This window comes from Phacochoerus africanus, chromosome 16 (genome assembly GCF_016906955.1).
Source record: "Phacochoerus africanus isolate WHEZ1 chromosome 16, ROS_Pafr_v1, whole genome shotgun sequence".
NCBI classification, from domain to species: domain Eukaryota; kingdom Metazoa; phylum Chordata; class Mammalia; order Artiodactyla; family Suidae; genus Phacochoerus; species Phacochoerus africanus.
This window is the reverse complement of record NC_062559.1, coordinates 562364-588917: the sequence shown is the minus strand read 5'-3', so window position 1 is coordinate 588917 and position 26554 is coordinate 562364. Positions and strand designations below refer to the sequence as shown.

The window sequence follows — 26554 nt, the reverse complement described above, 5'->3', positions numbered from 1 at the left end:
CTTGATTGCAACGAATGCCTCTCCCAAACAGAGCTAATCACACAGCATTCAGCTGCTCCCGGCAGCTCAAATAAGAGCTCTGGCTGTGCGTTCCTGCCTCCAACATTTGGGCATCCTTGTCCGCTTGGGCCCACACCCCTTCTGCGAGCCCCAAGGCCTGACACAGGGCCAGTGAGGCAGGGAGAGAGGAAGGGGGTCCAAAACCGGGGGGAGTGCCACAGGCCCAGTCCCATCCCCAAATAAACTTTGAAAAGATGGAGTCAATCATGAGATTCCTATTTTTTAATGAATCACCTTTTCTACGTTCAGGATGTATATATATTTACAACCTACCAAAGGGGTTGTTCTTTACACCTGGATTTTTACTCTCATGGTTAAGAACTCAGACCCTGAAGTCACCGTGCCCAAGTGTGTCTATGAAACATGCATAGAACAGCTCCTACACCACAGGCCGTCGTGAAGATTAAACAGGACATGAGGCTAAAAGGTGCAGAGCAGTCCCGGCACTCAGCAGGCGCTCAGTGAGAATTCACTGTTCCCCCAGGTGTCATTAACCAAATCTCCAAAGACTCATCCACCTCAGTCCCTGTAACAGCTTCAGATTCTGCGGTGGGAACACAGCACACACTTAACCAGTCTCTGATTAAGAAAGTGTTTCTAGTGTCATCTTTCAACAAAAAACTGCAGCAGGGGATCCTCTGCACAAACATCACTGTACACGTGCAAGAAGGCTGTAGCCCCAATTCCTCCAAGTGGAGCTTCATGTCACAGATTTGTGCATTTCGTGATGGATACGGCCAACTGCCCGATAAGGAGCTTAGGGGAGCCCGTGCCCTCGCAGTCAGCCCAGTACTCTGTGAGGCTGGGACACCCAGCAAGAACAGCACTCAAGCCCAGGGCAGTGACTTAGCAGCGCCCCCACCCCGTCCCAGTTGAGTGCCTTGGGAGCACCTGCCTTGATCCCCTCACCTCCACTGCATCCTCCACTGAGGTCCATTTTGCTTTAGCTTCACCTGGCACACGTTCGTTTGTAGGGCAGGTAAGAGCCTGTCAGGTAAGGCCTGGAGAGCACCAGCTCAGCCGGCAGGCTGCCAATCCTTCAGCCCGAGGAAAGGCTCCATGACCTAAATCAGCCAGGAACACGAAGGAGAACGAAGGTCTTGCTGGACCAAAGAGGGATATATGCAAGCCCAAGAAGGACTACGCCTGGGACAAGCGGGACTCATGTCCCTTCACGCGAGAACTTGCTTCTTCACGGGATCTGCGTTCGGGAGAAACCGCAGGGAGACCCTCGATCCAGGCCCTGTCCTCAGGCTGCCTTTCTACAAACCGATGCAGCCCCAGGCATGTGACGCAGCTTGGACCCCACACATGGGGAGAGAAGTGAGACAGACCAAACAGGCATGAGGCTCCTCCTTCCTCAAACCACAAGGCTCCCAGGACAGAAGGCCGCCCGCGCAGCGTCCCACCTGAGGAACGGATCACCCCACGCTCGCAGTGAGGGCCACCTGTTAGGGCTGCAGTTCATGAGACAATACGTGTGGCCACATGACACAGAGCATCGAAATGGAGCTAAACAACCAACTTTCAAACACAGTCATGGGGAAGGGGAGCCTTGCCGACGGCTGAGACCACCCCCACCCCAGGGTCATATGCACCCTGCTGGCGGGCAGGTTCCACCCGGCCCAGCACTAAGTGGAAGCTGGTCTCCCTTGGAAGTCCAGTGCGGTGAGGGCCCCTAACGGGCCTCTGCCACAGCCCAAGAGGAGCCCCCGGGAGCCCAGCTGGGCCCCTCGTCGTGCCAGCACTCCACACGATAAACAGGAACAATCCGCCAGCCTCACTGCCAAGTCCCCCTTACAGGACAGGAGATGCAGGCAGCGAGGTGTCACGTGCCTGCCCTGTCACTTGACCCCAAGCCCACTCATCAACCACAGCAGGGGTCCCCTAAGCGGTTCCCTTTGTCTGAGCTAGCTCCTCCTCTTGAAAACCACTGCTGAGATTACATACAGCTTTGAAGACACGGCAGATCAGCCACAGGCATCAGAAGGTCCTGTTAGCTGCTGAGCACTTCGGGACAACATCAGACAGTGGGCTCCCAGGGACGTGCAGACCCCTCTCAGGCCAGCACACAACCCACAGCCGGCCCTCCTTCCCCAAGCCCTGGCCAGTCTCCTGGCACTGGCAGCCCTGACCTTTGACCCCAGGATCCCTGATATCCCTGTGCATGACCCTCAAAGGTGGGGGGCCTTGGACGAGCAACACTGGGATCCTCTCCCACCGTCTGGCTCCCCTTTCAAACGTGTCCAGAGGAGAAGAGGATTTTCCTCCTCAGCGTTTCCTCTCCTGGCCCCACAGGTTACCTAACTGTCCTGCTCACGCGGGTCCGTTAGCAACACAACAACCGCAGACGTGATCACAAGATGAAAGGAAGCCAAGTGGCCTCACCCAACAGAAGGAGTGAAACGCACCTTTCCCTGCGTCGCCCCGGACGTTCATGGGGTTTGTTCCCACCCTTTCTAGGCCAGAAGGTTCCTGCGCTCACACCAGGCTGCCTGTCCCTGTGACCAACAGGCTGGCTGGAGCTGCCGGGCCTGCAATTGCATTTCCACTCTCCAAACAGGACAGACGGGACACTTCCCGGCAGCGTTTATTTTAGGAAGCCTTTCATTATGGTGATGCAGAATGTCAAGGCTGAGGCTTGGCGGCCTCTCTCCAGACCTCCAGGCGCGCTCATTAGCTGACAAGTGCACATGTTCCTGCCCTGTGCTGTGCACTGGCCCACCCTCCAAAGCAGGCAACCCAACATGCACGTTAATCTACTGATCGGAGGTGCAGAAGGAAGGACAGCCTCCAGGATGGAGGCGAGAGTTAGGCGCTTCATGCCCAAAGCGCTCAGAGGAGGAGGAGCAAGGAGATGGGGGTGCTCTCGGGGGAGGGGCGGCTCTGGAAAGGGTCCCAGCCCAGGACTAGGCACCAGGCCCCAGCCCAGATGTGCGCAAAGGGTGTGCAGGTCACAGAAATGACTGGCGTCCTGCTAGCTACATCCACGACCGCCACTAAGGCAGGCAGAGAGGGCAGTGTGCCCGCCTAAGCTCGTTGCCCAGAAAGAAGGCACGGGCCCATTCACTCTAACAGGAGAACAGCCACCCTGTCTGGTGCGGGGGCAACGGGCAAGGCCCATGAGATGCCAATGCCTCCGCCATTCCCCGCGGAGAAGCGGTCCTACCACCACCAAGACCCGGAGACCCCGTGGCTGCAGCTGCGTGAAGTCCCCTTGGGCGCTGGCGGTGCTTCCTGCTCAGCACAGCCCTGCTGCTGCCCCACTCCCTTCCAGCAGCAAGCACACACTTCAGTCTGAACCCTAAGCCCTCCAATGCTGGCTGTACTTTATCCCAGTCAGAAAATGCAGAGTGCCAGGGCCACAAGCAGGGAAGGCCAGGACAAGACTGATGGGAAGAGCCTGCTTCAAAAGATCAGGAAGCACCTGCTCAGAGTGATGCTTCCTTCGTGCCCTTGGCTTACAAAGGATGTGTGCTACGCCCACCTCCCAGGGCCTTGGATGGTCATAAAGCAGGAGGCCCCGGAGTCCCCTGACCCCACCTCCCCTCTGGCTTCCCCACCTGCAGGGCTCAGGACCCATGTTGCTCCACGGGTGTTACTGCGAGGGTGCCGCCCCAAAGCCTAGAACTCCACATACGAAACAAGGGAGGGGGCTTCTGAGGCAACAAACATGGCGGGGGCTCTGAGCCAAACCCAAGCCTCAAAGACAGGACACTTGCGACTCCATGCCACAAAGCTACTGCAGACTCAGATGCTGTCCACGTGTAGCTTGGGCCATGGGCCAGGAGGTCACATATTGGTCAGTGCAGTGAGGACAAGACAGCAGCGTACTCAGGCCCTGGCCCACACCACCAAGTGTGCGAAGCGAGACAAAGCCCTTCCTTCTCACTCTCATTTCCTTTCCACAAACACTTTATTTTCAGTTTTTCCTAGCTGCTAATTTAGGATACAGCCCAGAGAATCAGCCAAAGGTGAATCCCAAACACAAGCCATGCAAAGCTCAGGGCAGAGACACTGCGAAATATCTTTACAGGCCCTTGAACTCACCACCAATCAGCAGAGGCACCTAAGGATGATGTCACTTTTAGCCACTCAGTACAGAGACTCAGAACACAAACTGCTGGGCCCGGGTCAATGGTCTTTTGTGGCTAAGGAAATAACTCGTCGCACAGAAGCAGCTCAGATGTTCTTATCTTGTTAGGGACGGTTCCTCAATTAGGCATTTACGGAAGAGCTTTCTAGAGATCCCTCGTGGCTCAGCAGGTTAAGGATCCAGCACTGTCACTGCTGTGGGATGAGTTCGATCCCTGACCCAGGAATTTCGGCATGCTTTGGGTGTGGCCAAAAAAAAAAAAAGTTTTCTTCTCTCTCCCCAGCAGCTGCCCCATGCGTAGCCCCAAAGGACCCAGAAGACAAATCACAGAGGCCATGAAAGAGCAGGAGTTGGAGCAGTCCAGGTCACAGGATGCCTGCCTTTCCAAACACCTGCTGCCCGCCCCCCACCCCCGCCCCCGCCCCTGAGGCTATGAGGCTCTAAGAAAGCACCTGGCAAGGCGTGTTTTCACACTAGACCTGATGCTCCACCTCCTGAGCCTTCAGTTCTAATTGAGCCCCTATTTCACTTCTTTTATTCTGCCTGTTGCAGGGATTGGGATTTTTTGGGTTTGTTTTGGCATGTTGCCATTTCTTAATAAGGCCCATGTTGGTCAGAACAGCTGATGAAAAGTATCTATTTCTTCAAGGTCCCAAAAGGTAAAAATCAACTTCACAAGTGCTACTTCCATTTCCTGGCAAGAATTAGGAAACACAACAAGATAAACACCCACAGAATAAAAAATGTAATACTTACGCATGAAGGTCTTCTCATGTGGAAAACCCTTTCAGATAAGGGCTTCCCAAACCAACACGTATGTGACATGGAAAATTCCCTAGTTATTAAGTGAATCACTGTAATAAAATTCCGTTATATGACAAGCTCTAGGAATGCACAGGGGAGAGAAAGGCCCTGGTGAGCTTCTGGAGGCAAGGAAGGTTCTGGAGGGCATGGAAATTTTTGGAAGGCTAGAGAGGTTTTGGGGGCTAGGGAAGTTCTGAAACTGTGGGTAATTACTCAAATCCGTTCTTCCTGCCTTCACTAATCAAAGTCGTTTTAAGACTTGCATGTTCTCCAAGCAGCATGTGTAGCTTAAACAATACAATGTTTTTCCCCATTGTTTTCCAGGAACGTGGAGTCAGCTGTGTCTAACTTGAGCTGAGCTGGTTGAGGCAGGATGGGACTACTGACGCTTCAACCGGGCCTGCAAGAGCGTCCCTCAATGACCTTTTGGACATTCAGAAGCCTGTAGCCTAGTTACACCTGCACAGAACAATTCCCGCACCTTTTCCAACCCCCATTTCCCACCCTCCCCACTCCACAGCCTCACTAGGTCCCCAGCAAACGGGCCTGTGTGTTCTGGTGAAGGAAAGGTGGCCCGCGCTCCACTAGTGCCCTGAGCGTGCTGCTCGCACGTGCCGCCTGACATGGTTTGTGGATGTGATTTATGACCCATTTCAACTAAACACAATATGAATCAGATTTGAAGGGATTATTGCGAAGAAATTATGGATTGTTAATGATGACACTGACACAGAAAGTGGGATGAGCTGCTCCTTCTCCCGGTAGGAGCTCTTCAGACACAATGAGGCCAAAGGAATGGCAATTGAATCAGACCCAATAAGAAAGCAGACAAAAATATTAAAAATCATCCTTTGGACTTTTTCAAATATGGATTTACATATATTATGATTACCGGCAGGCACTGCTCTAGCGCGTGCTGTGCCTTGAGATGGTAGACGGTGATACCCTGAAGCCTCGGGGACTGAAAAGATATTTAAGAACCAAGCATCTGAGACAGTCTTAATGATTTTATTAAGCACAAAAAGGTTGTGTACCTTCAACACTAATAATTAATCATTAGCAACGTCTAACCTCTCTTTTCAATTTATTTTTCATCTGTCTTATAGTAACCGTTAGTTCAGGCGAGCATGTATGTAATTTACACACACACGCGTGTAAGCACATAGGCGGCGTGTGAGCCATGTCCGTGAGGTGCAGGGACTTGACCTCCAGGAGAACAGCGACAGGGTCAGATTTTCAGGGTGGCCCCTCACCAGAACTGGAGGGCGGTTTGGAGGAGGCAGGACTTCTTTCTGCTATAGTTTGTTTTGCTGCCACAGCAGCCCACCTCTCCCTCACCTGCCATCGGAGGCGAGCACACAGCTTCCCATCAGAGCCAAGGCTTCTCCGCAGGCCTGGCTGCCATTCCGGCCGGTTCACCTGTGCACTGCAGGACATGCAGCAACCCTGCCTCCTCTCTAGAGGACCGGCCAGCGCACCTCCCACCCTGGCCGGGACAACCAACAATGTCCCCAAGACAATTGAGAACCACTGGGTTACGTAAAGGAACAGAAGGCCCCCTTCTCCTGGCTGAAAGCTAAAGCGTCCTCCGTCTTTTTTCAAAGGGCACATTCTTCCTCCTTTATTCGCTTATTTTTCACAGCAAAGCAGCACCTTTTGGTATTAAGGAGGAACCATGACAACATTTGGAACACACATTCCTGCATCTGGGTAGAATCTTTCAAAAATCAGACTTTGACTTCGGAGTTAGTAGCCATTTAATCTTCTATAATCTTTCTAAAACGCTTTATGTAAGATCACCTGTAACGATCTGAAACATTTTTTCCCTAGTGTTTGCCTTGAAATGTATCCGGGATATCTGATGTTCTTTCGGAGTTCCTAAGGAAAACATTTAATCCTTAAACAAATGCTATTCTTCAACAGTACCCATTTACACCAAACATAACACTTTTTTTTTTTGCCTTTTTGCTATTTCTTTGGGCCGCTCCCGAGGCATATGGAGGTTCCCAGGCTAGGGGGTCGAATCGGAGCTGTAGCCACCGGCCTACGCCAGAGCCACAGCAACGCGGGATCCGAGCCGCGTCTGCAACCTACACCACAGCTCACAGCAACGCCGGATCGTTAACCCACTAAGCAAGGGCAGGGACCGAACCCGCAACCTCATGGTTCCTAGTTGGATTCGTTAGCCACTGCGCCACGACAGGAACTCCACATAACACATTTTAACATCACCAAGAGACTTCTTAATTAACGTACTGCTATGTCACTAATGTAGTTTACTAGCACCCTAAAATAGGTCTGACATCTATATTTTACTCTCTCTATTCTCTTTGGAGAATAAAACAGGCACTTCTACGTAAATATCCACATTTTCAGCCTCATTGCACATTTTATCTTCTCAGAATAGCACTAAACAAGATACTCTTTCAGGACGACTTCTTCCTGAAGAGACAAAACAGGTATAAGCAAGCAGAATCTGGCTTCACTGTGAAGTATTGCTGCTCTTCGTCCCTTACACACTAACCGTACTTTTCGCAGCAAAGTTTCCACTCCCAGACTTTCTTCTGCGTCGCACGGGTCCACTCTCCTAGACCCTGGTTGCCATATGAGTTCCAAGCAATGGTTTCCAGCACACAGACAATGTCCCTTACACAGTCCTGGTTGTTAGATCTCTACATGTGCGCCCACAACCTCTATGATGAGGGGAAATTAAAATCTAAGTTCATTATGACACGTTAGGAATAAACAACTAGGCAGCAAAGGAAACCCTAAGCAAAACAGAAAGAGAACCCACAGAATGGGAGAAAATCTTTGCAAATGAATTGACTGACAAGGGATTCATCTCCAATATTTATAAACACCCCCTACTGCTCAATACCAAAAAAACAAACAACCCCATCAAAAAATGGGCAGAAGATCTAAACAGACAATTCTCCAAAGAAGACACACCAATGGCCAAAAAAACACATGAAAAGATGTTCAACATCACTCTTTATTAGAGAAATGCACATCAAAATTACTATGAGGTACCACCTTACACCAGCCAGAATGGCCTTCGAAAAGCCTACAAACAATAAGTGTTGGAGAGGGTGTGGAGAAAAAGGAACCCTAGTACACTGTTGCTGGGATTGTCAATTGGTGCAACCGCTATGGAACACAGTATGGAGATTCCTCAGAAAACTAAAACTAGAACTACCATTTGATCCAGTAATCTCACTCCTGGGCATCTATCTAGAGAAAACCATGACTCCAAAAGACCCATGCACTCCAATGTTCATTGCAGCACTATTTTCAATAGCCGAGACACAGAAACAACCGAAATGTCCATCGACAGAGGAGTGGATCAAGAAGATGTGGTACATATATGTTGTGGAATATTACTCAGCCATTAAAAGGAACGAAATACTGGCTTTTTTTGTGTGTGTGTTTTTGCCTTTTCTAGGGCCGCTCCTGCAGCATATGGAGGTTCCCAGGCTAGGGGTCGAATCGGAGCCATAGCCACTGACCTACACCAGAGCCACAGCAACGTGGGATCCAAGCTGCATCTGCAACCTACACCACAGCTCACGGCAATGCCAGATCCTTAACCCACTGAGTGAGGCCAGGGATTGAACCTGCAATCTCATGGTTCCTAGTCGGATCCGTAAAACCACTGAGCCACAATGGGAACTCCAATACTGGCATTTTTAGCAACATGGAGGGACCTAGAAATTATCATGCTAAGTGAAGTCAGTCAGACAATGAGACAACAACATCAAATGCTATCACTGACATGTGGAATCTGAAAAAAAGACACAATGAACTTCTTGGCAGAACAGATTCTGACTCACAGAATTTGAAAAACTTATGGTTTCCAAAGGAGAGAGGCTGGGGGGGGGGGGGATATGCTGGGGGTGTGGGATGGAAATCCTATAAAGTTAGATTGTGACGATCATTGCACAACTATAAACATAATAAATTAATTGAGTAATTAAAATTTTAAAAATTAAAATATTAAAATTAAAATACTAAAAATAAAAAAATAAACAAAAAACAAAACAAAAAAAAGGAACAAACAACTAGGAGTTCCTGTCGTGGCTCAGCAGTTAGCAAACCCGACTAGCATCCATGAGGACGCAGGTTCAATCCCTGGCCTCGCTCAGTGGGTTAAGGATCCAGCATTGCCATGGCTATGGTATAGGCTAGTGGCTACAGCTCTGACTGGACCCCTAGCCTGGGAACTTCCATCTGCATCAGGTGCATCCCTAAAAAGACAAAAAGATCAAAAAAAATTTAAAAATAAACTGCTTAACAAAAAAAGGATAAACAACTAAAGAAACTATCATAGGTATCAGCCAATAGGGATCCCGTTTCTTAGGAGACTACACTAAGAATCTAATACTTATTTTGAAATATAATTTTTCCATTTAAAAAAGGTTTCTTTACTCAACTCACCAAGGAGCTTCCTTCTGCTTAAACTCCGAGCAATGAAAACTCATGTAAAAGAACATTCTCTGGGAGTTCCCATCGTGGCTCAGTGGGTTAAGAACCCAACTAGTATCCATGAGGATGCAGGTTTGATCCCTGGCCTCACTTAGGGGGTTAAGATCCAGCATTGTCACAAGCTGTGGCATAGGTTGCAGACACGGCTTGGATCTGGCACTGCTGTGGCTGTGCTGCAGGCCAGTGGCTATGGCTCCGGTCCATCCCAACTCCGGGAACTTCCATAGGCCATGGGTGTGGCCCTAGGAAAGGAGGGAAAGTAAAAAAGAAAGAACACTCTCTGGGGTTTCAGCATCCACAGTCGATGTTCAAGAGAGGTGTTACCCCAAACAGGACAAAAGCAAACAGGAGACCCAAGACCTGGTGTGGCCACATTCAGGGATGCAGATGCCAGCACAGCCGGGCACTGAGCCACTCCGCACGGCGACCCTGTCTGGCTCTTGCCCACACCTGGTTCTGCAAGAAATGAAAGCCTCTGCTTAGGATGCCACAGTTTCTCTACTGCAGCTACATTCTGCCAAAAGCCTTTTCCTTTAAGGCTTATTCCAGGCCACCTGTGTGGAACCAATGCTGGGCAAGCCCCAGGGTGCGCACTCCACAGGAGGCTTCACACAAGGGTCCAGGCCCTCCGCCTGCCTCCCCCTCCGCACACCCACAGACTCCACTGGGGTTTCCTCTGGGGTGGGACAGGCTGTGGACACACACTGCACAAGCCCACCCACACAACAGGAGGAAAGCCTGTTCCCTGACAGAAACAGGCAGGCAAGGTGGCCGGCAACCAGCTCAGCTCCCCACCTCCCACCACCCCACAACCAGGCAGGGTCTCGAGAACCTGAGGAGCCTTAGGAACCAGGAGAGCAAGGGGGCACCTGTCCTTGGCACTCTTTCTCTAAGTACAAGGCTGCAGGGAAGAAAGGCTGACTCTTGGGGAGCAAACCACAGGAACGTGGCATGGACCAGAGCCCAGCAGATCTCCCAGGCCAAGCAGAGGAGCGCGCATGGGCTTCTGACAGGTCTGCCTTCCCACGGCCTGCCAAATGCTGCCCAGCACAGCGCCCCTCCAAGCACAGGGCAGGGGGCAGGCAACTGGCCAGAGTCACCTGCTCCCTTTGGGAAAGCAGGGAGGGTGGCCCACAGAGCCGCGCAGACAAGCAGGGAGGGACAGACTGCCGTGACTACTGGAGGCCAGGCCCCGTCCTGCAGAAGGAACTTGGTAGTGCCAGACCCACACCCCCCACGCCCCAATCATAAGGTCTGAGGCCAGGACTCACAAGAGAAACACTTTGGGAGTCAGAGCTGGGGGCAGTAAGACCTCCTGCTCTGCCGCCACCATCACTGCCATCTTCTCCAACAAACCATGTGGCACAGAACGGGTGTTTTCATACCCTGAGTCCCTAGGCGAGCGGTACAGAGAGTGGTGGACTTGGGAGCCCTGCATGAGGCAGAGCCGTCACTCCAGGAGAAAGAGGCTACAGGGCTGCCATGGACTCCGCATGCTGTGCCCTCACGGTGTGGCAGCTGCAGAAGGCAGACATGCTCAGCACCCCTGGGCCCTAAGTGCTATGCGAGCCCAAAGCTTTGACAAGAGTATGGGCGTCCTCCAGCCTCGTAGTCAAACAGTTTTTATGCTTTGGTGACAAGGCAAAATTCTAGACACTTAAAAACAGTGCAAACTTAGAGCTCCCATTGTGGCTCATCAGGTTAAGAACCCGACCAGTATCCATGAGGATGCAGGTTCGATTGATCCGTGGCCTCGCTCAGTGGGTTAGAGGTCGGGCATGATGTGGCTCAGATCTGGCGTTGCTGTGGCTGCGGTGCAGGCCTCAGCTGCAGCTCCAAGTTGATCCCTAGCCTGGGAACTCCCATACACTGCAGGTGCAGCCTTAAAAAGAACAAAAAAAAGTGCAAAATAGACATGTCAAATGTACCCCCAGAAGTGCTCTGATTTTTGCATTAATCAAATACCAAATCTTTAAATATTAGAAAGTGTTTACGGTGTTTGAAGAAGAGTCTGTACGACCTCTTTTTATTACACTTTGCACTCAAACGTGTAGGAAGTTTGCATGAATGGCTTCTCTTTTTCAAGGGCCTTAAGCTCTTTGAAAGGATGACATTAACTGAAGTGCAGGCGGCGGAATCACATGACTTGTCCTCCCTGTTATGGCATCATCGGGCATAATCAGGCTTGCACCCAAGGTGGGCAGAACTATTTTTCAGGTATGCTTGTTAAAAAATATAAATGATATTATTACCTTAAACGGTAATGCTTTTGTGAAAACCTCAGTTGTCAATTCCGCTGAGACTGGGACTCGGCAAAGTCACAATGTTTTCAATAACAATTCTCAGGAGTTCCAGTCGTGGCTCAGTGGTTAACCAATCCAACTAGGAACCATGAGGTTGCGGGTTCGATCTCTGGCCTCGCTCACTGGGTTAAGGATCCAGTGTTGCCGTGAGCTGTGGTGTAGGTCACAGATGTGGCTCGGATCCTGCATTTCTGTGGCTGTGGTGTAGGCCGGCGGCTACAGCTCCAATTCAACCCTAGCCTGGGAAGCTTCATATGCCGTGGGTGCGGCCCTAGAAAAGGCAAAAAGACAAAAAAATTAAAAAATAAAAAAATAACAATTCTCCACCATCTGGCCACCAACCTGGAGAAACCTGGAGCTTTTACAAACGATAACTAGGACTGCCATTACCAAGGACACTCCCATCCTCTCCCAGAGTCCTCTCAAAAGCACAAAGAATCTGGCGTTTTGCTCGTGGTATGAATGGAGAGCCGGATGAAGCCCCTTCCCGTCTCTCGACCCTTACTGTGAGTGCAAACTGCAGAGACTACCACATGGGAAGCGGCGGCAGCCCCCTGAAGCGGCATCTTTTCTCACGTGATCTGTGCTCTGGACCCAGATCCGCTCAGTGCCTCTGCCACATGTTTGGAAACCACCTATAGTTTCTGGCTCTGCTAGAATCCTCTTTGTTCCACGTCGACAACGTCATGGAATCAAGGACCAGAGCATCCAGTGAGGCAGGTACAAGGCTGAGGGAAGGCTTGGCTACAAGGCTGGGCCCTGGGCCCTCGGAACTTCAGAACTACCATACCCTCTCTGTTCTGCTTAAGTCAGACAGAACTCCCGCGGTCTGAACCTCCGCCTATTTTTAGGCAAAAGCAAAAAAAGAGATTCAAGAAGACCCAAAGTAGCTTTTGGTAAAAGCAGATGTGCCTTCTCAGGACAGACGATGGCTTGAGGCGGGGGGAGAGGCTGGTGGATGGCGACTCACACTGCTTCTCCCACTCGCCACGGAGAAGCCGAGCTTTCTTTCGCTGGGGCCTCCTCTGGTGCCATCGGAACGCTGGCTATTTCAGAGAATGTACACATCGCTGAATTGGCTTCAAGCCATACCTCAGGTTAATTACTGCTCTGAGCTGGATCAAAGCCACAGCCCCAGATGGAAAAAGCATCAGCCTCCTAGGACCAACCTCAGCGGCTGCTCCGTCCCTTTACAAATTGACGACATTTCGCTGCTGGAATCAGAACTGACCTGCACCGTCAACATCAACTCCTTTTCCCTCTGGAAACCAGGTCAATATTTCTTCTGAAAAGTTCTTCCACCAAACAATTGCCAAACACATCCTTCGTACCGTACGGAGGACACTGCGAAGCGGGCTTTCAGAAGCACGCAGTGACGCAGACGTCCCACACCTTATAAGGGCCGTGCCGCCCTTTCATCTACCAGCGCACTCAGAAAAGAGGAACGAGTGACCACCTTGACCCACCACTTGTCTGTCTGCCACCCTCAGTGTCAAGCTTAGATGGAGCCTGCTCTTCAATCCTTCTCAGGAAAGGGAACCTTCTTTCATCCCTTACCCTGAAGTAGACTTTTTGTTGTAACAAATCTCAAATGAAAGCTAGCACATTAAAAAAAAAAACCTGATAGGTTGTGCTAGAACATGATGGAAGATAACATAAGAAAAAGAATGTATATATATACACACATATACATATATACATATATACGACTTTGTCACTTTTCTCTACAACAGAAATTCACAGAATACTGGAAATCAACTACAATAAAAAAATTTAAAAACTGATGGAAGCACAGAGGCATTCTGAACAGAGTTTATGGAGACATCGATCTGTGAATTTTCCAGTGGCTCCTACATTCCTGACATCATGGGAAGGCTAAAGGGGTCCCCCAAACAAGTTGTCCATCTCTGAACATCGAAATTCCCTCAGAAAGGCCAAATAATCAAATCTGATACCCAGAACAAACCCCAACTTGGGAAGTCAATGCCCCCCCCCCCCCCCCCCCCCCCCCGCCAGACACTGTTCTTTGGAATGAGAGGGACAAGTACTAACAGCACACAGAATCCTTCTGCTGGGACCTGCATCCTGCAGAGCTATCCCTGCCCCATCCTGGGAGCATCTGCTGAAAAAGGCCAGACACCCAGGACCCACCCCCAGCACTGGGTGCCCTACGGCCAGCTTCTTAGTCACTCCAAGTCTCAGTCTTTCCACCTGTGAAAGAAGACAGAAATGCCTACCTACCAAAGCCACGGTGGGGTGTGCAGGTAACCACAAGTGGGTTGCCAGAGTTCAGGGAGGGGGGCTGTCACTACTCTACAAAGGGAGGGCATGGGGCAGTGTCCCAAGTGACAACACAGAACCCTCAGTAGCTTCCTTCTTTCTCCACATCGCACCCGGAGGCCACCTCAAAGGCAGACGGGCCCTGATGCTTCCTACGTCAGCACTTCCAGTCCAAAGTTCAGCTTCTTAGTCAAAGGTGGGAGTCACCCACTTATCAGCTCAGAAGCCGAACAACAAACAAAAAATGTTACTTAGTATGTGCACAAAAGTGTTTCCAGGAGAACCGCACCTCTTTGCACTTCCTGCCCTTGATGTTTAAATAGTGGTTGAGGCCAAGTTATTAGAGAAAGCTCCAGTTAAAAGAAAAAAATTTTCTTCTTCCTTCAACAAACTCTGTTTCCAGCCAGCAAAAAAGTGCATTGACTGTTTTCTGCTTCTCTGGTTCTCTGGCTTCCTATCAACGAAGATTTGAAAAATAAGCCCAGCTGGGTCCACATTTATGAAGGTCAATTTAGACTAATGTGAAAACAGCTGCCAGGTGCTTTTATGTGGCACAGAGAGTTATCTGCCATGAATTCAACTGTTTGCTTTCTCGGGAAATGGAACATCTTGTCAGAAGAGATAGGTTCTTCGTTAGCTGTGCCGCACCAGGCCCACATCTACCAGGATATATCAGAAGGAAAACCCTTCTGGCCCATTTCTTAAGCTTTTTTTCACCTCTCCACCTATAAAGAATCCTTAAACTAGCAATATCTGTACATCCTCAAGCATATCTTAAATATCTGCTACCCAAAGCCAGAGGGTTCTTTTCAGTTTGGCTAACTTTAGTTACAAACACCTCTTCATTGAAAAACGTTGAAATTCCAAGGTGATACTCCAAGAGGTCCCGGAAACCCTCCCTGAGTAACGATAGCTCAGCTGACCCCACCTCTCCTTTGTACTTCATTCTGCTTCCTCACCCCACACTCATTTTCACAAATCTTAAAAAAAGCAAATGAATAATGCATTCACAAATTACATAATACTGCGTGTAAAAAAAAAAAACAGATCAAAACAAATTCAGAATGCAGAAATTAGTATCATGTAAAAGAATCCATGATTGCCACAGCGTTCATCAAAACATACACCCTGGGGTGATGAGCCCTGGGTGACAGTCCACCCAAGCCCCGGGAGCCAGGGGTCCAACATTTCATGGCGAAATCATCAGTGGGGACCAGCACCACCACCGAGGAACGTGGCAAGCGCACTACTACAGATTTAACACGCCCCCTGCCCCTTCCCGGTGGGTACCACTGATGACGGCCTTGGGAAGCAGGGGCAAAAACAATTCAGCTTTTGAAAGAAGAAAGGCAAGATGCTGAGATGCACAGCTAAGCTTAGCACAGAGAGAAAGCCATCTAAAAACCCCTTTTCTTCCCCACACGTTCCCCTTGAGTCAGACACATGTAACTGCTGTCTCTGGACACAGCAGACAGCCACACCAGAGTCCCACCCCATGCCTCTGCATTTGTGGGTGAGCCCACTGTCTGGCACCTCCCTTTCCCGGAAGCCTGGGGTTTTCCATGTGCCCCAATCCTTCTGCAGAGGGGCTTCCATCAGCACCTGAGGCTGTAGGAGCCAGAGCTGGGAGGAGGAGGAAACAACAGGCAGAGAAAGGCTCACAGCCAGAGGGAAGGCAGCAGGGCTCTCACTCTGGGGGAGGGGCAGGCTGCTCATTACCATACAACCAACAAAATCAACAGCTCCGACCCCAAGAAGCAAGAAAGGGGATTTGTGCCTTCATGGCAGGAATGATGCTTTGATTTAAAAATAAACATCATGCCGTCTAGGTGACAAAGCATGCTAGCTCCTGGCAGCTCTCTCCTCAGCTCAGTGTGGGCTCACTGGTGAATGGAAATTATGTGTGGGCAAATCGAAAGGCAAAAACAAAGGAGGAAAATAAACAGGCGCCCATCTTCAAAGGCAGGTGCACTGGCTAGGTCTGACTTAGGTTGACTTGGTCCTTCGGCAAATGAAATGTATGTTTCTTTAGCAAAAGAAAAGGACCTTTTTTTATACAACGGCTTTTAAACGTGGGGATTGCCAGAACAGGTTCGCAAACTGGCCTCTCTAACTGAAGAATGGCTTAAAGACAAAAGGCGCATGTTCATCTCAGACCTGAACAAAAGGATGTTCTAAAAATCACAGAGAAAGGCAGAGGGAAGGAGAAGGAAAATCCAAAGATGGACGTGTAGGAGAAGCAGAGAGGCACTAAGCTGCCCTGGACAGGGCTGCCCAGCACAATGGTGTTCTGGCTACAAGCAAAGGTGAGGCACCTCCCTGCGAAGGGGTGACTTATTCCTGCCCCATTCAGCTCTGATGACAGTATCACAAATAATGGGACGCTATGTGTCTCAAGGGAGCCCTCTGCACCAGAAAGCCGTGGGCAGAATGGGTGGTGCAAGGCCAGGAAGCTAAGGGGGTTCAGGGGGAAAGGGTAACCGTCAAGAAAGGGAGAGGTGGGACATCCACCCTCAGTGGGATGCCGCCAACAGCGCTCAGGGCACATGGCTCAGAGAAATGACAATATCAACCCAGACGGGGCCGCTTTGTTGAGCCAGGGTAACAACAGGAGCTCCTTCATGGATGGAATGTGAGGGGGCCTCCAGCTCAAGGCGAGGCATCCTGGGCAGAAAGAACTGTCCTTAGATCTTGGTGAAATCGGACCCCTCGTTCTAACCGAAAACGTTATGATGCAACTGAGGAGCAAAAACTTGTCTTTCCTTGAGCCTTGTGTTCCATAGGCCTTAACCCAAGGTTGAGTGTTGGGAGCCAAATAAATAAATGGGTACGAGTGACGTGGCTGGGGCCAGGTCTGAGGTGTCGGGGTGCATCTTTCCTTGCGCATCGTTACTCGGAGCGCCGTAGCTGGTGTGACCATCATCAAACAAGATCCAGGTGGCTGAGAAAGGACAATGGCAGCATATGCCTTTCCTGGGTGACCACCTTCTGGAGACTGCCTATGCGAATTCTGAGGCCAGGGCAGCAGCCCTCCCTCTGAGTGGGGATGGTGCAAGGGCACAGAAGGCAGGGTGCAGGGGACACTGGGAGCGTACACGAGTAGACAAGGCTACATGCCGCCCCAGGATGGGTCCCCAAGTGGGAAGGCCACACGTACATCTTGCTGTCTGCACACACTGCCAGGGTGGTGTCCGGTCCTTAAGAGATCAGCATGTTAAACCTATCCCCTGGAGCCCTTGAGACGGCTTTAACAATGGGTCCCTGATGTGGTCCCACATCAAGACTGCACCCAGCAGGCTCGCTGGGGGCACACTGTGAACAGAGGGGATAGGGCACCCCTTCCCAGTGATACGACTCAACCATGCCTGTAGCCAGAACGCCACTGCCACGTCAGGCAGCACTGACCAGGGCAGCTTAGCTGTCCTCTTCTTTTCACACACGCCCACTGTAGGGTTTTCCTTGACTCCCTCCCTCAGCCACCTCCCCCCTCCTCCTTTCTCTACGGTTTCTGAAAAAGGCTATGAACCCGGCAATTACCACCGAAAGAGAGTCGTCCAAGACCAGCCTCCCCTCCTTCCATAGAAGCTGCCTTCCCTGGAACACTCGGTGGCTGATGTCAGCTGACCCTGGTCCTCCCTGACCGGGGTGTGGAGAGGGTGGCGTCTGGCGAGCTGAGCAAACAGCTCTCACAGGAGGTGATATGCCAGTTCCAGCCAGATGAGCGAAGGAACAGAACCCAGCAACGGCAGACCAGCATGCAGCTCAGCCTTTGTTGCTGGTTCGGGGCAAGGTCCCTAGGTCAAGGCAGAGGGAGCAAGGCCCCCAAGCCTCCCCAAGCAGGGCGGCTCACCTGTGCATAGAGTGTCGTCGTCCCCTCCCCCCCCCCCGGGGGGGGCTCAAAGTGACTCTGACAACAGCACCGCAGGGTGTGGGGCCAGGACACACCGCTCCACCCCAGGACTCCACCCCAGCTGGCAAGGCCCTGCTCCTCGACGGCCAGCTCTCCCTTCAACTCTGCCACGCTCCCTACCAGGCCAGGAAAGCAAGGGAGAAACTCGGGGCAAATGGGCCGCATTAGCCAAGGGTCTGGGGGGACCTCCTGCCCACCTCTCCCTGCAGTTTCTGTCTGGGACAGAGAAGCGGCGGGAGACCAGAAGCGCCAGCCCAGGATGCGAGGAGGAGGCCCCCCACCACCCTGGACCTGTGACACCCTGGTGTGCACTCCGCCCTGTGACACCTGCTATTCTAATCTAACATGTTCCGTAATTCCGGCCCCGAAGCCACGGACACGGGCGTTCGGGGAAAGCTCCGAAACAAAAACGGGTTAGCGCCCGGGGCGGGGAGCGGGGCCCGGAGCCTTCCCGCGGTGGAAGGGCTGCCCCCGTCCCCCCCGTCGGAGCGCGTCCCCTCCCCGAGTCCCCACTCCTGTCACGGAAGGAAAATGTCCGTCTGATTGTGAGGCGCTGGCCCGGGAGGTCCGCGCGCGGCGACCACGCGGGGAGGAGGCCGGGCCGAGCACGAAGGCCCCGCGCCCGCGCCCCTCCCAGTCGCCGCGCACGCGGGGCCTCCCCCGCCCCCCGGCGCGGCCCGCGGCGCACGCGGCACGAACACGCGGGGCGCGCCCACGCCCCACGCCGAGCGCCCGGGGAGCAAACAGGCCGCGCGCTGGGCGCCCGGGCGGTCCCGGACCCCCCGCTCTCCCCCGCCCCTCGCCCTCGGAGCCGCCCCCAATCCCACCGCCCCAGCCCCTCAGGCGCCCCCTCCCCCACCGCGCCCTCACTCCCCGGGCGCCCCCACACCCCCTGGTCTTCCCGAGAAACCCCGCCCGCCCCACCTCACTCAGACGCCCCTCCCCCGCTCCCCTCAGTCACACAGCCCCTCCCCCACCCCCGACCCCGACCCCCCCCCCCCACTCACCCAGCAGCCCCGGGAGCGGCCGGGCGCGGGGCGCAGGGGCGGCGAGAGGGGCGCACGGCAGCAGCGGCAGCAGCAGCAGAAGGAGCGCGAGCGGCGGCCCCATGTCGGCGGCGCTCAGTCCATGGCGGCCGCTCCACCCCGCGCTCCCGGCGCTGCCGCGGCTTCAGCACCGGACAGCGCCGCCGGCCCCGCCCCCGACACGCCCGGCCCCGCCCCCGACAGGCCGCGCACCCGCAAGCTCCGCCCCCGGCAGGCCGCGCACCCGCAGGCCCCGCCCCCCGACACGCCCGGGCCCGCCCCGGCCGCGCGCCCGCCCGCCGGCCACGCCCCCGCGCGCCCGCGCCCCCGCGTTCCGGAGCTCCCAGCCCTCAGCCGAGTCTCGGGGCGCCCAGCCCCCCATGCCTCTTCCCTGGCCTCCTGCTGCCCCTGTGGGCACCGAGCCTCTCCCCTCCCCACCCGCGGGCCCCCGGCCCCTCACCTACCCCCCACCCCAGGCCCGCTGAGTCCCAGAGTTCCCAGGGGTCGCACTGTACTTCCGGCCCTCCAACCCAATGCCTGAATCGGAAGCGCACCTGCAGCGCCCACGGCTGGGACCTCCCGGGGAAAGAACTGGAGCTAATGACCAGGAGAAGCTGGGCAGGGTCTGGGGGCTGTGGGGACCTCAATCTGGGAAGGAGGGGCTGTGGAAATCTAACCTGGACAGTCAGCGGGGATGCCAGCTGCAGCCCTGTCAGCAGGGCAGGATTCTACAGGGGGGACATGGCCCCGAGGTCCTTTCCTCCTCCCTGAAGCTGGCCTGCCACTGGCCACTGTCTGAGGGTTCAGCAAGGGCACGGCATACCCCGTGTTCCGCCCCGGGAGGAACATCCCCAGCCTAAAGATCTGGGCTTCGCCTGGGGGTCCTCCAATGAAGGGGGCTGCATGTGTGTCCCCAGGCTCACCCCTCTGCCATCCCTTGCCTGCTCGTGTTTGGCTCCCTGATCCTCCTCTGACCCCAAGGTCATGCGGTGCCTGCTCCTGCTGGGCCCTGCCTGACCCCGGCGGGCTCCCAAGGCCTCACCACCCTAGATGAGGCTGGGGCCTCCCAGGCAGTTGGGTGGGGAGTTTTATCTTTGACCCGAAGGCCCAGGGGACCAGAGAAAGCTCTATCCACCCTTTCAGGGACACCGTGCTCCCTCAGAATGCAGCCGCCACCTTCATCCATCCTGGGACTATAGTGCCATTTCCTCCTCTCGCTACATCGCACAATGGGAGGCCCCCAAGCTGGGGAGAAGCATGGAGAGTGGACTTCTCAGGAGACGGTTTAACCATCACATTCTTCTCTGTGGCAGGACGTGGGTTAGCGCCGTGCTGCTCTCCTAACAGCAAATGAGTCTCCTGAGCAGAGGCATCAGTCAGAGATGTGCTGGCAGACTTGTCTAAGAAAGGCCGGGACACACTCCATCCCCAGTCCCACTGAGCAGCTGCCAAGCCCTGCGTGAGCATGCCGGGCTGACCCCAAACCCAGGTTCCGGCCGTGAGACCCACCCCAGTGAAGGCGGAAGGCTGATGGGCTCCTCTGTCCTCTGAGGTCCATGTGCTGACAGTAACAACAGGAAAGACGGAAGGTGAGATCAGGGTGAACTAGAAGGGAGAGCTCCCTCGTGACCGGTCATGAGGTGGTTCAGGAGCACGAGGTCAGGCTTGAAACCATTCGGCAATATCACTGTGAAACCAAAGGGCCGGTTACCAAGCACCCGAGTCCACTTCTCCTGTCAATCCGGGTATCTGCTTGAGTTTGAGGGGCTGTGCCCTACGACATGGAGGCCCCTGGGCCACTAGGAACTGGCCATGGTGAAGGACCAGAGGAGCCAGGAGCCCTCCAGAGCTGCGCCCTGCAGGACTGTTTACTTCTGGGGCTGTGGTGCCTCCTTGCTTGGCGTTGTTACGTGGGGCTTGCATAAGGGCCGGGGACTGTTTGTTCTTGCCTTGTTTGACTGGCTGCTGTGGACAGTGGTTTCCAGAAGCTGGTCCTACTGTACCCCCATGGCCTAGCTTCAGGACGCCGACAGTGGAAAAACCGGGGGCACAAGAGGGACTGCAAGGACACTGTAGCAATAACAGTGCAGGGAGAAGCACAAACCCACCAGAAGGCACAGGAAAGGGTACCCCGTTCTGATCACAGCAGACCTGCGCTGGGCTCTGCTGCACCTGCCACGCCGACGACACGATGGAGAAATGGAGGGTGAGGAAGGAGGAAAGGAAATCTTGCTTAGGAAGAACAGGCCGCCAGCCCAGGTTTCTGGTGGGCAGGAGGGCTGGCTGGGTACGTGGTCACGATAGGAATCTCCAAGGGCTGGACCCCGATACACTGGTGTGCGTGTGTAATTGCACGTGTGTGAGAGAACATCATGGCTGACTGCTGTTACAAGGCACACACACCTGTCCACTGTGGGCACAGCATTCAAACATTCAAGCACGAGCTTCTTCCAGAGCCCTCGAGGTGAAGGGGGTGTCTGCTACACGGTTTGCTGTTTGGGCCTTTCTCCTTATAAAAGTATTCCATCCATTGTTGTCGCGCGTGCTACTGTTTACGGTATGTGCCCACAGCCTGCCGGGATCAGCATGGGACACGACCCTACAGCTCACAGGACGAACAGATTTGCAGTCACAGGTCAAGGAATGACTCTGCAAAGGGACTTTCAAGACCCTTGTGCCACATGTCCCTCCGGGGCCTCCTGTCCTCCTGAGGAGGGAGCAGAGCGGGACTCCCAGAGGGGACACAGGTCGGGGCTCCAGTCCCAGCCCCTGCACGCCAGCCTGGCCTTCCCTCGCTAAGTGGGGACCCAACAGTTTGGCAGACCTGCTGGTTGTGACTGTGGTCAGTGCCCTGGGTCACATGGGGGCTGGCCAGAATAATGAGGGCCAGAAAGTGTTTCAGAGGAGGGGAGCGCGGCCTCCCAACGGGTGTTGGAAACAAGGCCCAGTTGCGGGTGATCCGCTGGGATGGTGGGCGTGAGAGCCGGAGGAGAAGGGCTCAGACACGGGTCCCAAGGTTTGGCAGCCCCGACTGCGTCCTCCCCTCGTGTTGGTGGACACTCGGTGTGCGGGCTGGAGGTGCTGTTTCCCCTTGATCAGGAGGGCTTTCTAAAGAAGGGGGTTTAGGGGTGCTTTCAGGGCAAGCAGAGGCAGCTTGGGCACATTCCACATATGTGACCAAAGCTGCCCCAACCTGTGTAACAAGCACCCTCAAATTACTTATCTGGGACAGTCTGGCCCTCCCTCTTGGCAGCCATGATGAAATCTGAGTTATTGGCCAATATGGTCAAATCCGCCAGGTTGCCACTTTCACTTGGCTGGTTTTCGTGTCAACACGGCCTGGGTCGGTGTGAACGGTGAGCTCAGTGTATGTCACCTGCCCCTCCCTGCCCCACCGTGTCAGCTCTGTCCCATACCGAGTGCCACCTGACACGGAGCACAGGCCCAGGGTGGGCAGTGGGGAGCTGCACCCGAGTTCAGAGGAGTTAGGGTTAGCACGTTGGGGGCTGTGTCATTTCGCTCTGCCAGTCAGACGAGGGTGGGAAGGGCAGCTGGCCCAGGCCGTGGAGCTGGTGTCTCCCGCAGGGGCCGCACTCTCTCCAAAGGCTCTGGGGAGAGTGGCTGGCACCTCCCCCACCTTCCCGTGGACTGAGGGCAACCTTGGAGGCAGCTGCCCTGCACCCACCCCTATGGTCACAAGGCCTCCCTCTGGCTCCCTCTCACAGGGACACTCGGCTCCGATGGCACCACCCCCCCAGATAATCCAGGAGAACTCGAGCTCCTACACTTCACCACATGTGCAATCCCTGGTGCCATAGAAGGTGGCAGCCGCAAGTGCCAGGGGTGCTAACAAATATTTGGGGGGCCCTCATTCAGACCACAAGGCCCTCAGGCAACCATGCATCCCACACACAGTGTTTATCCCAGAAATGCCCTTTCATTCTGTAAAGTGATCCACCCTAGAAACAGCCACAACGGTCTTCCAGCAAGACAAAGAGTACATAGGTTTGGAGTTCCCGTCGTGGCGCAGTGGTTAACGAATCCGACGAGGAACCATGAGGTTGCGGGTTCGGTCCCCTGCCTTGCTCAGTGGGTTAACGATCCGGCGTTGCCGTGAGCTGTGGTGTAGGTTGCAGACGCGGCTCGGATCCCGCGTTGCTGTGGCTCTGGCGTAGGCCGGTGGCTACAGCTCCGATTCAACCCCTAGCCTGGGAACCTCCATATGCCGCGGGAGCGGCCCAAGAAATAGCAACAACAACAACAACAAAAAGACAAAAGACAAAAAAAAAAAAAGAGTACATAGGTTTGAATGTGTGAGCTACCACCCCCGAACCTCACTTTCTTCCACTCCTTACAAGCGTTAACTCCACACAGAGGCACACAACCACTCCCCTGCACGGGAGAGGCAGAGCCCATCCACCAGGCCCAGGACGGGGCCCGAGCTGGCACTGCCGCTCGACTCGGGAAACTCCATCCACCCTGCGGACCTCGGTCCACTCAGCTGAGGAGCAGAAAGCCTGGCCTGGGCCAGATGGTCCCTGAGGTCCTCCTGGCAGCCGGGACACAATGGCACATGGGGTCTGTGATGCTCAGCTGTCCATGGCATGAGCTGTTCACAGAGCAGGAGCCGGAGGACCGTGGCGGCAGCATCCACCCACAGGACGAGCAGGTTCACGTGCAGGGGCCTGAGCCTGCCCCGAGCCCACCCCTCTCCTGCAGCGCCCCCGACATGCTTTGCTGGGAGGCAGGGGAGCCTCCTGGGATGTGGGGCGGAGAATGAAGGCTTCTGGGGGCCAGCATCCCTGGAGGCCTGGCTGAGGCCAAGATCTTTTAACCCACACATGAAGGAAGCCCCCTGCACGCACTGCTCACACCCACCAGCTGCTGACCTGCAAGGACGCCCAGGGCCACCTGGGAGCAGCTGCCCATACCGTATGCGGCCAAGGCTCCAGGAACACGGGCTCCTGTTCAGATGCTGGTGCCAGGAGGACAGATTTGTACACCAGAAAATGGCCCCTCATCTGGGGGAAACGCCAAAAGGCTGCAGCATGACAGATAAGGTGACCCTAGGGGCAGCTAAGACACCTCTGAAATCCACCCTTTTCCAGAAATGTCCCGTTTTCAGGAGGAAGTGTGGTTCAGGCACGAGAGCTATGAACTGTGTCAGGATCCGAGTGGAGCCAGGTCCTGGGAGAAGCAGCCAGAGACCTGGAAGCGATTCCCCGACCCTCCCGCAGGAAGTGCCCAGGCCCACCACTCATGGGGGCACAGGGCTCACAGCCATCAGCCCAGCTGGAGGCTCGCTGCCCAGCCCGAGGCTGCTTTTCCTGCCAAATCCTGCAGAGGGGGAGCCAGCATCTGCACTGTTTCCAGTCCTCTTTCCAAGATCAAAGGCCCAGGGGTCCTAAGAGGCACCACTTAGGTCCTCTGGCAGTCTCCTCTTCCATGTGTGGAGGAAGGGGGGCTGGAGCCCCCGCCTGGCCTTGTGCACAGCTGGCCCCACAGCCCAGGGGAGCCTCGACACTGTCCCAGGCTCACGGGGACAGGCACCATGCTCCTCGGTGTCTGGGGACCACCTTTCCCAGGCCCCCCAGGACCCTCTGGGGAGAGACTGGACACATACCCAGCCTGCCTTTTGGGGGCCTGGCCCTTCAGTCACTCACAGCTCAGGTCTGGAACCTGGACAGACTTCTCCCCGGGGCCTTGCAAGGCCATGGTCCCCGATGTCCTGTGCCGCGCAGGACCCTCTCTGTGACTCTGGCCCCATGTGATGTGCACAGCAGTCTCTCCGAGCCGCCTTCCACGCTGGCAGCCACTGTGGCACTTCCACTGCTCCCAGGTTCCTCGGAGCTGCTGCCTGGGGTCCCAGCTGATAACACAGGCTTCGCAGGGGCACGTGTGCGTTCTCTTTCCCCTGTCGATTTTGTTTGTTTAAACCTTTGTTAAATATTGACTACCAAACACTATTTATCACCCGTGTAAGGTCAGCACCGGAGCTCTATCTGCGGTGTAGGAGGCGGATTCCCAGCACTGCGGCCCGCACCTCGTCATCTCGTTTCCCTCTGCATCGTCACCACACCCGTGAGCAGAAGCAACAGTGGTCAGTCTTGCAAGTTGCAACTCCCCTGGTGAAGTGGGGCCAGGTCCCAGGTCGACAGCGCCGCCCACCCCCAGAGCAGGGAGTCCGAGGCTTGACACTCTGCTCTTGCAAACCTGAAGTTCTGTGCACCTGCTGTCTCCCCGTGCACCTGCAGGCATTTCTCTGGGGTGTACGCCCACGGCCAGACTCTATGAACGACTTTGGTCCCATAAAAATTGAATTATATTTTTTCCCAAATTGGATTATTTCATCCACCAAGTTTGAACAAGATAAAAGAAACCTTGTCTATTCAAGACTTACATGTAAATTAAAAAGTTAATTAATCTCTTCCCACAGGGAAAACAACATCAAGCTCAATTTTGGAGCTGAGTGCTACCACAAATTCAAGGAGCTATTTCTCCTCTTGCAGTGACTCTTCCAGGAATATAGAAAGACACAATGCCCAATTCATTTTATGAAGCTTCTTTTTAAAAAACTTTTATGGCCATACCTGTGGTATATGGATGTTCCCAGGCCAGGGATCGAACCCGCACCTCCACAGCAACCCGAGCCACTGTAGTGGGGCTCCTAACCCACTGCACCACAGTGGGAACTCCAAAGCTTGCCTATTCTTGACACTAAACCAAACAAAGGGGAAACAAATCAACTAATATAAAATACGGCTTAGTTAGCAAAGATGTTTAGAAAAATCTTCCATTCAAAACCAGCTAGGGAGTTCCCGTCGTGGCTCAGCAGTTAATGAATCTGACCAGCATCCATGAAGACACAGGTTTGATCCCTGGCCTTGCTCAGTGGGTTAAGGATGCGGTGTTGCCGTGAGCCGTGGTGTAGGTTGCAAATGTGGCTCGGATCCTGTGTTACTGTGACTGTGACATAGGCTGGCAGCTACAGCTCCAACTGGACCCCTAGCCTGGGAACCTCCATATGCCGAGGATGCAGCCCTAAAAAACAATAGCTAAAGTAAGCAACCCCCACTCCGTTGTCAGACAGCCCTGGGTAAAACCATACCCTAAACGCTCACGACTGTGGGAGAGTCCATTTCTGTACCTTCTTAGAGAGACAGAGGCGCTGAGTCGCTGGCACTCCTCTCCCTCCTGCTTCAGGGCTGGGGACAGAATCCGCATGCGTATGAAGGACGCTGGCCTCAACCCGGGCCATGGGGACGGATGGACGAACGCGGAGCGGGTGAGGCAGAGTCAGGATGCTGCAGCCAGGAAGCCGGGGGCCCGTCCGTCCGCCCCGGCAGCTCTCAGAAGAAAAGGTAGATTCAGCTCCAGTTTGAATGGCTGGGTTCTCTGCCATCCTAGTTGCAGCTGCAGGGCCCACCTCAACATGCAGGGACCAGAAGAAGAGGCTGCTGGCAGGTCTCACCTACGGCCCCTCTCCCCGCGGCCGCTTCCCACCCCTCCCGACACAGGCTCCCCCCAAAACTCAGCCCTCATCCCTGAGGGGGAACACTTGCACTATTATTTTTAAATGAAGCACACAAGTAGG

The 26554-nt window shown here is 54.2% G+C and overlaps 1 protein-coding gene across 1 annotated transcript in view; it reads right to left on the bottom strand.

The window, feature by feature from the left end:
- PTPRN2 (protein tyrosine phosphatase receptor type N2) overlaps window positions 1-19090 on the bottom strand; it is a 711364-nt gene extending 692274 nt beyond the window's left edge. The window contains exon 1 of the mRNA XM_047763645.1: window positions 18943-19090. Coding sequence (XP_047619601.1) covers window positions 18943-19045 — 103 coding nt within the window. The 5' untranslated portion in view covers window positions 19046-19090. The remainder of the gene's footprint in view (window positions 1-18942) is intronic.
- Between the last annotated feature and the right edge of the window lie 7464 nt (window positions 19091-26554).